The sequence below is a fragment of the Metarhizium album genome (genome assembly GCF_000804445.1).
Source record: "Metarhizium album ARSEF 1941 chromosome Unknown scaffold_1, whole genome shotgun sequence".
Classification (NCBI taxonomy): Eukaryota; Fungi; Ascomycota; class Sordariomycetes; order Hypocreales; family Clavicipitaceae; genus Metarhizium; species Metarhizium album.
The window spans coordinates 2,973,063-2,984,348 of record NW_024467575.1 but is presented as its reverse complement, the minus strand read 5'-3'; the positions used below and the strand labels follow the sequence as shown (position 1 = coordinate 2,984,348).

Here is an 11,286-nt window from a genome sequence, read left to right as displayed (position 1 = left end):
CTACTAGTATACTTAAAAGTATATTAAAATACTAAAATACTTCTTAATACTACTAAAGTTATTACCTTAGTAGAAAAGCTTTTTTTAATACTATATTAAATACTTTTCTAAGGCTATTTAATATCTTCTTTCTTTAATACTTTTATTAAAATAATATATTTAATACTATTTATTAAAGTTTATAGTATTTTAGAAATAAAAGTAGTAGAGAAGACTTAATAAATACTTAATATATTAGTTAGAATTTAAATTTAGTTATTTAATAAGGGATTTACTAATAGTAATAAAGGTGCTTCTAGATATTTAACTTATATAAAAAAGGTTAGTATAATAATTAAAATATATTTATTATTTTAACTTACCTTATTAAATAGTATATACTTAGAAGCTAGAATATCTTTTAGTGCTTAAATATTCTACAAAAGTATAGAATTAATATCTTTACTATTAAAGATAAATTTATTATAAATAGTAGGTAGATCTAGAAGTTTATAATTATTATTAATATTCTTAGTTCTAAGCAAGCTAACTAAAATATCTATTATAATAGTTAATAGAGAAAGAAGAGTATAGTAAGGTTAGAGGACTAAATTAAATTAAATTAAGATTAAATTAAGATTTAATTCTAGTTAAATTTATAATATATTTAGGAGGGAATCTTGCTAGGTATTAATGGGGAAAAAACCCCTGCTCTCTATATATATTTCTTAATTACTAATAGTAGTCTCTATAGGTACAATTTAACTTCTAGCCAATTAGAAAGTAGTAGGCGCCCTATAGCAATAGTCAGGTCAGGTCAACTACAATGGTCAGGTCAGCTGAGGTAGGCGAGCAATGGTCGGGTCATCTGCATTCTCCGGGCAACTTGTCTGTGTGAGAGGAACATTAGTTGAAGTCGCGTTAATTGACTGCATGTAGATGTCCCATGGTAAGTACCCATGTACCAGTAGCACCATGACGGACGCGATCGCAGTATGGGTGAAGCAGCCTGTGATTGGCCGAGACGCAAGGGGAAGTACCTAGGTACTTAAGTAAGCGCGTACCTGACAGCGACGACCAGTCGAGGGGTACAAGGGGTGTACCAAGCTTCCAGCTTGTGTCAGATATACTCCAAAGAAGGTATCGCCTAACATTGACGCGGCAAAAAGTGGCCTCTGGCTTCGCTCTTTCTTGCGTGACAAGTTGATGACTACTCCACGACCGAGTACCGCCCACTCAACGCCGCCCGTCGCGTCACTCGAAACCTCTATTTTCCACCACAAACCAGCAATCCAAAATCAAACAACAAGAAAAAAATAATAATAATAATAATCATGGCACCAACCGAATCCGAAATTTTAAAGCACTACCTCCTCCTGCCAGCGCCGCTCACATCCATCCAAACCTTCGAGCAGTTCCGCGCCCTCTTCCCTCGCTCCTGGCAAGCACACCCGCAAGTGCGCCTCCTCTTCCGTGACCTGCAGGCCCAGCGCAACACCGTCATCAACACCGTCACCGAGAACATTGACGCCGAGGCACGACGGGGCGTTGCCATGCGTCGTGAAGTCCTCCGCGTCGCATTAGAGGAGAGCAAGGACGACGATGGCGACGCAGAAATTGAGATTGAAAGAGCGGTACGTTTTGGCAATGGAAACCCTTTCTTCTTCTTCTTCTTCTTCTTTTCATGACAGCTGAGACGAACCACGACAACGCGCAGCTGTTTGGAACCAAGTCGGGTGCCAAACGCGCCAAGTATACCCTCCACACCGTCATCCCGGATTTGCACGGGGCGGCGGCAGCCATGGAGTCCGAGATGCAACGACTCGAGGACGAGGAGGCAGACCTTGTGGCTTTCATACGCCAGACTATTGACGACCTGAGCGATTTGCAGTACGGCAAACTGTCCAATCCCCAGCTGAGGATGGACGTGTTGGAGGGCCTGGTCTCCTTGCAGCACGCGTGTGCGAGCAAGACGTGAAATCTGGCATTAGTTGTTGATATTGGTCTACTTTGACTGACAACCCCCCCGGACAACAGGTAAGTCGCCTGCCTGCCGCCTATTGAAACTACATTCAAAAAGACACAACCCATACTGTTACACATCCGCCTCTTGTTTATGAATATCCCCTTTTTTTATTCATGCCCATCAAGTTCACGCATGCAGCGTTTCGACGCGGCCCCGCGACACCGTTGTCCTAACACGCAGAGTTGAAACAGAACATATACATCACGTCGACGACTCAAGTTTGCGGCTTGTGCAAAAAAAACAAAGTCTACTGAGGTCGACGCCGGCCCGTAGACGCACCAGGGGCGCCGGCGCCGGGTTGCATGCGTTTGCTCATGAAGCTGCGACTGGCAAAGGATACTATCACCATGAAGAGCCAGTTGGGGACAAGCCCAAACACCCACATGATGTAGCCGTAGGGAACGGCGAGGCCAAGCTCAGTGGCTTTGCCGTTGAAAGGGTGAAACCACGAGTCGAGGGGGACGAAGCCAGCCGCCTGCTTAGACTCGGCCTGGTTAAGCTTGACGAGGTCATCGGAGGTGGTTGTGGTGAGATTGAGCCGCTTCTTGTAGACGTCAATGGTGGCTGGGGCCGGAAGCATGTTGATGGACCAGAGGCTGCCAGCGCCGGCGGACCATGCGTTGCACAGGATGGGCTGGTCGTCGCAGTTGAGCATGCCCATGTGGGGAGACCCAGGGAGGATGGCGAACTTGGCGGCCGTTTCGTTGAAAGCCTGCTCAACCTTGCCGCAATGGCCTGTGGATTTCGTTGGGGTCAGCCAACCAAGACAGCACAGCATCGCACTTTGGGGAACACCGCGCGGCGGAATTGGGGAGGAGAGAGAATAAGGAACTCACCAAAGCAAGTCTTGTTGCGGCCAGAAATCAACACCCACCACTCTGTAGGAACAGTAGCCCCAGGAGCAACGGGCTCGTACAGCGTCTCTTTCCAGTTCTCCAGGGTCAATGTAGACATCTTCATGCTGCCCAGCTTCGCCTCTAGTGCAGCCACGGGATCATGCTTTCCCGGGTTTGGGATGTACGCCGTCATCTTATTCATGAAGGCCTGGAACTGCGCTTTGTATTGCGCCAATGGATCTTCCTGGGCTGACACCAGGAGTGGCAGGACCGCCAAAATGGCCGACGCAGAGAAGCGCATTGTGGGTTTTGTTTCCCCTTCGGTTTCTTGTCTCGCTTTTTTCTGGTTCTCCTTCTTTGGAGAGTGTCGCCGCGGATGATGGCGTCCCGGCGCTGCTACTGAGCGTGAGAAATGAAAACGCTTTCACGGGGGAGCTGTTGGCAATCCCACAGCGAAGCACAGGATAAGGAAGCGGGATGAAATGCAAATAAAGTCGGAGAGAGACGGCGAAGAGTTCGATCGGAGTCGAGTGGCGGACGTCACGTCTGGGGTTCGCGGGCATGGCGGCGGCGGCGGATATTAATCACAATCATTGGCGGGAGAACGGAGCTCAGCAGCAGCAACAACCCCGGAGTGGCAGCCTGTGAGGGGCCAATCAAAACTGACAGGCGGTCATCACTGGTGGCGATGGTGGGTACCGAAGCCTGTGTCACGTGTGGGCAACGCCGTCGTGCTCAATTGAGCTGCCAAGCCAGGCCATCCAATCAATCAATGGACACGAGCTTCCGCAGACAAGACACCACCTCTCTTGACGTCCTCTTCGAGACCCCCGATTTCACAACTTGCGTCGAGACCCGAGCGCAGCCAGAACTCCATGGTGCACACCCTCCAACGCAACCGTCTCCCTCCGGCAAGCACTGACACATACGTATACATACGTAGGCGCCAAACCCCGAGCGCAAACGCGGCCGGCCCCCCAACGCGTCCACCCAGGTCAAAAAGCGCGGGCGGCCCAGGAAAAGCGACGTCCAGCCCGCCACGACACGTGGGCCGACGCAGTCCTCGCTCCGCGAGAGCTGGGGCTCTGCCACGGGCCGGCGGACCACCACAGGCGAAGGCGAGAGGCCGGCCAAGAGGCCTCGCGCATCAGAGGCCGCACGGCGAAGCAGCCAAGGCGCGGGCGTCATCGGACGCCGAGGAATCCCACAGCCGAGCCAACCCGGCTCCCTCGGCAGGACGGGCGCCCGCGACGACGAGAACAACGACGACAACGAAGCGTCTCGCCCTCCGCCGCCGTCCCCCGAAAAGCCCTACGTCCACGTGGCCGCTCACACCCGACGCGTGCGCCAGTCGGCCATCGAGGCGAAGTGGACGCCGCTGACCAACGCGTCCCTGACGGCCGTCTCGACCACGCTCCAGCACGCGCAGCGCCCCATCCTCCAGCGCCTCGCAGACTCCGAGTTCCGGCGCGAGCACACGGCCGCGGCCGTCCGCCAGGTGGCCCAGCGCATCGCGCGCAAGATCTCGCGGGGCCTGCCCTTCCCGCCGGCCAGCATGCCCGCCAACGTCGGCCGCGCGCCCGCGCAGAGCGACGCCGGCCGCGAGGTCGAGCTCAACTTTGAGAGCGTGCTCGACGGCAAGCTCGGCCTCGAGAGGCAGCTCGAGCCCGCGCTCGACTCGCTCGACCTGCTCCGCAGGGAGAAGGACGCCACGGAGCAGGAGCTCGAGCGCGACTACGAGACCCTGCGCAACCTCGAGGCCGGCGCGAGGGCCCAGGCCAGGGAGCAGAGGAGCCTGCTCAAGAAGGCCCATCCTCTTACGCCCGCGCCGTCGGTGAAGCCCGAGGACGGGCGCGTCGACGCCGACGCCAAGGACAACCTCGACGCGTTTGTGTTTGGTCGCGACCCGGACACGGCACCCGGTGGTGCCTTCACGGTGAGCTCCTTCTTCACCTCTACCTCGATGGGGTTTTTTGTTTCCTCCTTCTTCCGCTCCTTTTCCCCAAGGCTCGAACGATTGCTGATTGCTGAATGCGGCGACAGGGCATCCGGGGCGACGATGAGATTCACCCGCTTGCCATGCAGCTCGGCGACCATGTCGACAGCATACGGGGGAATCTGGAGCAGACGGAAGGTATTCTGCCCCTGTTGGCGAGCAGCAAGGCCACGTTGCGGGCCGTGCTGCTCAAGCACTTGGATCAGAGGGCGTACGAGCAGGCCGTCTTGGGGTGACTTTGTTTGATGGGGTCTGCGCCATGAATGAGGAGCATGTCGGGAGCTCGTTGCGGGTCCGTCTGGCGTTGGAGGGTCGACTTTGATTTGTTTTCTGCAACCTTGACCTGGTGGGGCACGGGCTTTGAGCTGGATACATGAATTCACGAATTGACGACTGACGGGTGGAAACAAGACACATGACCAACTTCTACAGTGGTAGCCCATGAAGGGGCATTGTGTGATATGCATCACGACATGACGGGAGACCACGCTGCATTTTCCCATCCGTAGCACCGTCTCGTCGTATTTAGTCATCCATACCTGGATGACTACTTCTTTTTTAAGATAGCGAGCTTACATCATGGTAGAGCCAAGGCCAAAAAAAAATTTTTCACACCAGACGAGTCGAGTCGCCAAGAGACCAAACGGGTGTCCAGACACTTTACAATTGACCGCACTTTTCAATGACAATCTTCTTGTTGGTCTTGCCGGAGGTGCTGCCCATGGCTTCAATTGCGTGGACAACATCCATGCCTTCGGTGACCTCGCCGAAGACAACGTGCTTGCCATCGAGCCACGAGGTGACAACGGTGGTGATGAAGAACTGAGATCCGTTGCTAAAACAAAAAGAAAAAGAAAAAGAAAAAAAATCACAGTGTCAGTATCGCGGTTCTTCCTTGAGCGGCGGCTGTTTACACAGGGAACAAGACATACGTGTTGGGGCCGGCGTTGGCCATGGAGAGCAGACCAGGCTTGGTGTGCTTCAGTTCAAAGTTCTCGTCGGGGAACTTCTCGCCGTAGATGGACTTGCCACCGGTGCCCTGGAGGGAGGGGGGAAAGATTTGTTAGCCCCAACCGTTTCCGGCGCAGCCAGGTAAAAGTACGAAAAAAGCGTGGCAGGCTGGACTTGATCACCTACGTTGTGGTTGGTAAAGTCACCACCCTGAAGCATGAACTTGGGAATGACACGGTGGAAGATGGAACCGGCGTAGCCATAGCCCTTCTCGCCAGTAGCAAGAGCGCGGAAGTTCTCAGCAGTCTTGGGGACTTTGTCGCTGTAGAGCTGGAAGACGATCTTGCCGACGGGTTCTGTACGAGCAAGGGGACGAGGCTGTCAGCTATCAATTGTTGCATCATTTTCGCGGGGCAGGGACGGGAGGCTGTAGAAACAGGACGTGACATACTACCGTCAGCCGTGACCTCGAAGAAGACCTGGGGCCGAGACATGATTTTTCTAATTGACGGAGGAGTCGAAGGAGGAAGCGAATTTAGCAGAAGACGCAGGAGGGTTTGTTGAAGGAGGGAAATGTCAAATGGAGGGGAAGCAAGTGAGGGGTCAAACGTCATTCACATGGCGGCGGGGGGTGGGCAGGAATCCAAGCAGGACATTGCTGGGCGGCCCCGCAAGTGCGCGCACCTGGCAGCTCTTGTGCCAATCAGCTTCGTTTGTGCCTTGGCGCTGACCCGGTTGCAGGGCGGCACCGCCCATCTGGTTGGCTGTGCATGCTTTGTGTTTTCTTTGTGCTTCGATCTTTGGTTGGCATCAATCTGACACAGGTCGATAGCTGTCGACCTACGTACTGGACGGACATTCCGAGAGCCAATCATGGCCCGCGACGATCCCTTCCACATCCCTTGAGCGGGCGAGGAGTTGTTGAGTCCTCATCTTTTCAGATGACTGCCAGCACACGGCATCTTTATCAATGCCCAGTTGGCACCATACGGCGCTCGAGGAGATGGGCTGCACCTCATCTCGCTCTCGACTACTAAAATATTGAGGCTATCATCAGTTCAAACCGAAAAAAGAAATGCGTGCGTGTGGGCGTCTCGGCAGTATGGGCGTGGGTCGATTTTTTGTTTTCCAATACAGGTGAAGCACCCAACATCACCACGTCTCTGGTACTGCGATGCTCACTCCGCCACTGTGCAAGCAAGAGTCGCGTCTTTACCATCCCGCCGTCAGGCGTCTTGCCCGTCACTACACAGCATGACGTCTCTTCCATCGTCATCACTCAAGTGGAACATGACGCCACGCAAGCCGTGTACGCATCAGGTCGTTGCCAAGATTTCAAGCGATTGATTTCTGTAAACTAAGTCGTCGGGCAGACAGAGATAAATACATATATACATAGACACGAAATATAACTAGAATGTTAACGAAAACGTCTATCCCACTTCAAAAAGTGCACCAACTAGTGGTTTACATTGCACCAAGGATCGACCCCTACCGGTTGGTATCTGATACCTCTGTTGTCTTCAACCACAAAATAGTCGCTTCCAGATATCAAATACAATCGAGAAACATTGACCATTGAGCCATCTCCCCAAGGGGGCGCGAGGTTTTTTGTTCTGCGGAGATGGTGGAATTGATATAAAAAATACCCTTGGCACCAAGACTCTGACTTTTTCTCAGAGACGGGGGAATTTTCTCCTCCTTGACCATGTTCGCCGCTTCCTCATCAACACAGAGTTGACGTCAAAACAAGCGACTGCCTTCCTTTGCTGTTCCGCCGAGACATTGGGCCCCAAAGCACGCTAACGGTTCGCCAGTGAGAAGTCAAATAGGATCCCACCAGATGCCTTTTTGATTTTAGCCTCCGTTGTCCCGCACCGCCATCAGCCAAAATTAGCGAAGACGAGCCGAGCCAGAGGGCTTGGGAGAGCCGCTGTTGTGTGTACCGTTGCCAGTAGGGTATGGGACAACGGTCAGTGTCTTCTGAAGAGTAGTGGTGTCACTGGTGCATTCGGAATCCTCGTCATCCTTATCGGCAGCAGGAGTAGGCGTTGACTTGCTGTCACCGGCGCCAGGAGTAGGAGTTGACTTGCTGTTACCGGCACCAGGAGTGGGAGTTGACTTGCCGTTACCGGCATCGGTAGGGACAGGACCGCCGATGGTAACGTAAACAGTAGATGCGGGAATTGTGATTGTCCTTTCGGCCACAGTTACAGTAGACGGAACACATTCGCCATTGCCACCACTACCATTGCCGGCGCCATTGTTACCGCTCTTGCCACCCCCAAGAGACGCAGTGGGGTGAACCCGCGAAACAGTGATAGTGTGGGTAATCCTGGTAGTAGAAGTCACGGTGGTGGTCGGTTCGCTCTCAATAGGCGCGACGGTTTGCGATCCAGGAACGACGGGCTCGGAACCAGTGACGGGAACGACAGTGGTGACACGAGAAGCGGTGTTGCCAACTCCAAGGGTCATGGTCAGAGTCCTTGAGCTTGCGCCTGGCTGGGCAGTGGCATTGGCGGGAAGCGTAGTTGCAACATGTTCGGCCGCGGAGGAGGGATGTGAGATGAAACCAGAAAGGCTACCGGCGGAGGCCTGTGCCATAACCGAGGAGGAGACCCTGTCGGCTTCGGTCAAGGGGCATACAATCTCGGTCAGGACAGTTGTGTCAGTGACGGTGGTGACAATCCTCTGAGCCTCTGGCAGCTTAGCGATCTCGCTAGCACGAGCCGGGCAGTTGGTGACGGTAGGGGCACAGCTCGTAATGGTTTGAACCTTGGTGGCCTTGACAGTGACGGTGGTCATGTTGTCGGTCGTGTTGGCACGAGGGAAGTGCAGATGGCGTCGGCCAGGCGTGTAAGCCGAGGCAACAGCGGCCAACAGGCCGAGTGTAGCAACAGCAGACTTCATCCTGTTGGATGATGCGATTGGTGAAGGGTTGGGGTGGACGCCGATTAGTATCGTGCGGGATTTGCTTGCCTCTGGTTGGTGATTGAATGACGATTTAATATCAGACTGTACTTGAATGCTCGGTCGGGCAAATCTTCTTGAACTGATGATGGTTTGGCAAAGAGCGAAAGTCGATTCCGCGCGGTAAAAAGCGGTAGCCTAGCTTGCTCACTTGGAAATGCGATGAATGAGAGTAGAGATATACGGTTGGTCAGTGGTTGAGTTGAGACGCAGCCTGCTTGACGTCGTGAATCGATATAGAGCTGTGGTAGCGAGGACGGCGGTAGAAGACGCGCCAAAAGGAGTGTATGAAATAAAGTCAGACTGACTTTGAGGGAGAAAATAGGGTGAAGGGGAAAGGTGCGACGAGAGACTAGATAAAGGCCAAGAAAGGGGAGGGGGGGCGAAGTAGGCCAAGGAAGCTGCAATTCCATTGCTACCTCGGTCAGCCACATCCTCCTCCATGTTTGCACATACGCATGTCCATACATGTACGGCGTACTCCGTACTCCATACTCTTTCGGTGCGTAGTATTCAGGTAGATGCGGTTGCTTGTATGTGCGTACGTAGTATGTATGTGCGACCTCGTAGTTGGGCGGTGGGGCGAATTGAGTGATGCCGGATGGTTCGTTCATGGACATGGGGTCAAAACAAGAGCAAGGACCAGGGGCCGGGCACCAGGGACCAGGGCTAGGAGATTCGGTCAGCAACCACGTTGGAACCGACGAACGGGCAGGCCATGGTGCTGTGTGATTGATCGACTGTCGGCTAGCTGTGAGTCTCGGGCACTGCTGGGGCGCTCGCTCGTTCCTCGGTTCGGATTAAAAAAAGCCGTCCCTCGTGGCTCCACTGGCCGAAATCCAACAATGTCGGGAGCCAGGAGAAGAATAGATTCATGACACATACATAGCGGCGGCCACCTGTCTGATTAGTACAGTATAATACTGGGGACAAATGCCAGCAGTCAAGCAAGAATGAAGCCAGCTGCCAACAAGACCACTTCATCAACGGGGCAAAGCGCGAAGACGACAAGCAAACCGCTGGGGCCGCGAGGCACTTGGCGCATGGCGGAGGGGACAAAGGGAGCGCCATTCCGTCGCCAGAGGCAGTGTAGTGTGGAGACGATGCGCCCCCAGCCAGGTCAAGTTGCAGGTTGCCATGGCCCATGCTCCGTACACCGTACACCGGACCGGAGCAGCGGTACGTGGGCACGTTGTGTTGCGTCGTGTCCGTACGGAGTGCCAGTGCCGGACGAAGAAGAAGCGACGACGATGTGGCCAGAGCGGCGCTAGACGTGAACATCGCAATTCGGCACTTGATTAATGGATTGATTAATTAGCTGGGGAGCGGATGAAGACTCAAATCGACAACACGGGGAACAGCGTACCAGCAGTAGTAGTGGATTGACTGGGGGGGGGGGGGGGGGGGGGCATCTTTTTTGCTTTTGCTTTTGGGTTTTGGTGTTTTGGTGTTTCTTCTCGCCCGCAAAGCGCTCAAGGTTTGAGAGGCCTGTTCTGTTCCATGGCCGGCGTGGCGTGGCATGGCATGGCATGGCATGGCATGGCCTGTTGTCGAATGTTGGCAAGCCCGACCAAGACGGCTCCTTCCCTCGGGGGAATTGGCTCAGGGGAAGCGCTGGTGGCGCGAGCTGCAGGTACCGGCAAGAGGTGCAACTCTGAGACGAGCCGTGGTCCAATCATTCATCCTCGCCCCTGCAACTAGCCTCAACTGGGCGTCAACGAGCTGCAAGCGAGGCGTCATGGGCCATGGCGAGGCAAGGAAAGAACCTGCCATTTTACGGAGTACAATTACGGAGTACAAATTCATAGTACGTACGGAGTACTTGGAACTATTACTTGCTACTCCGTCCTCCGGCTTGACGATCCACCGATCCCTTGCGCCGACGCCCCTTTTGCGGGCTGAGCCCTGACCCTGCCCCTGCCCCTGCCCGTCCTTGTATTAATCACACACCCCCCCAACAGTTTTCCATATTGCGTGCCCATTTGCCTCGCCGTTCATCAGTGGTCGCCCCCTCAATATATCTCCGCTCCGAACGCCGTACTTTATCTGCTAGAGCCAAGAGCCTGGATGCCAGCAGCGCATCACTCGTCGTTTGTTGTCTGCTATAAGCGCGACACGAGCGAGCGAGTCCAACAAATCATGAGGAATGACGGGTTCAAGACAATACGGAGTACTGGAGCCGGACTTCCGGGTCCACGGCTGCGCAAATTCGACACCAGGCACAAAATACACATTTACTCCCCAGCTGGTTGTGTACTTGGACAGAGCAGTCTCATCGTCTGTGCTGTGTTTAACAAGTCGTCAATTCTCCGCGAAACCTTGATGTCGCCCTGCGGGTGCGTGCAAGCCGAGTTTTCGAAGACTCTTGCATCCCTTGCCTTCCATGTCCCCCCCCTTTGCTCGCATTATTGACTCGTCAATCCTCTCCCAGTTGTCGATTGATGGAAAGTTCCATGAGCCATGCCTGCACCATGGTTGTCGTGGCGGTAAGAGAACAATAATTTCAATGGCTGGGTGGAACAATCCCG

The 11,286-nt window shown here is 53.7% G+C and overlaps 5 protein-coding genes across 5 annotated transcripts; 2 read left to right on the top strand and 3 right to left on the bottom strand.

Moving 5' to 3' along the window:
- Nucleotides 1-1,313: 1,313 nt before the first annotated feature.
- MAM_00845 (Kinetochore subunit NKP2) lies at nt 1,314-1,957 on the top strand (the record flags this gene model as incomplete). The annotated part of the gene is made up of 2 exons (XM_040819644.1): nt 1,314-1,613; nt 1,697-1,957. The coding sequence occupies 2 exons, from the start codon at nt 1,314-1,316 to the stop codon at nt 1,955-1,957; spliced, it is 561 nt and encodes a 186-aa protein (XP_040682909.1).
- A 295-nt stretch (nt 1,958-2,252) lies between these two features.
- On the bottom strand, nt 2,253-3,142 carry MAM_00844 (uncharacterized protein; the record flags this gene model as incomplete). The annotated part of the gene is made up of 2 exons (XM_040819643.1): nt 2,253-2,740; nt 2,842-3,142. 2 exons carry the CDS (start codon nt 3,140-3,142, stop codon nt 2,253-2,255), a joined length of 789 nt encoding a protein of 262 aa, XP_040682908.1.
- Nucleotides 3,143-3,716: 574 nt separating this feature from the next.
- On the top strand, nt 3,717-5,073 carry MAM_00843 (AT hook, DNA-binding motif protein; the record flags this gene model as incomplete). Its single annotated transcript, XM_040819642.1, has 3 exons — nt 3,717-3,719; nt 3,785-4,777; nt 4,885-5,073. 3 exons carry the CDS (start codon nt 3,717-3,719, stop codon nt 5,071-5,073), a joined length of 1,185 nt encoding a protein of 394 aa, XP_040682907.1.
- Nucleotides 5,074-5,497: 424 nt separating this feature from the next.
- Nucleotides 5,498-6,282, bottom strand: MAM_00842 (cyclophilin A; the record flags this gene model as incomplete). Its single annotated transcript, XM_040819641.1, has 4 exons — nt 5,498-5,672; nt 5,770-5,876; nt 5,975-6,144; nt 6,240-6,282. 4 exons carry the CDS (start codon nt 6,280-6,282, stop codon nt 5,498-5,500), a joined length of 495 nt encoding a protein of 164 aa, XP_040682906.1.
- A 1,399-nt stretch (nt 6,283-7,681) lies between these two features.
- Nucleotides 7,682-8,698, bottom strand: MAM_00841 (uncharacterized protein; the record flags this gene model as incomplete). Its single annotated transcript, XM_040819640.1, has 1 exon — nt 7,682-8,698. One exon carries the CDS (start codon nt 8,696-8,698, stop codon nt 7,682-7,684), a length of 1,017 nt encoding a protein of 338 aa, XP_040682905.1.
- Nucleotides 8,699-11,286: the final 2,588 nt, after the last annotated feature.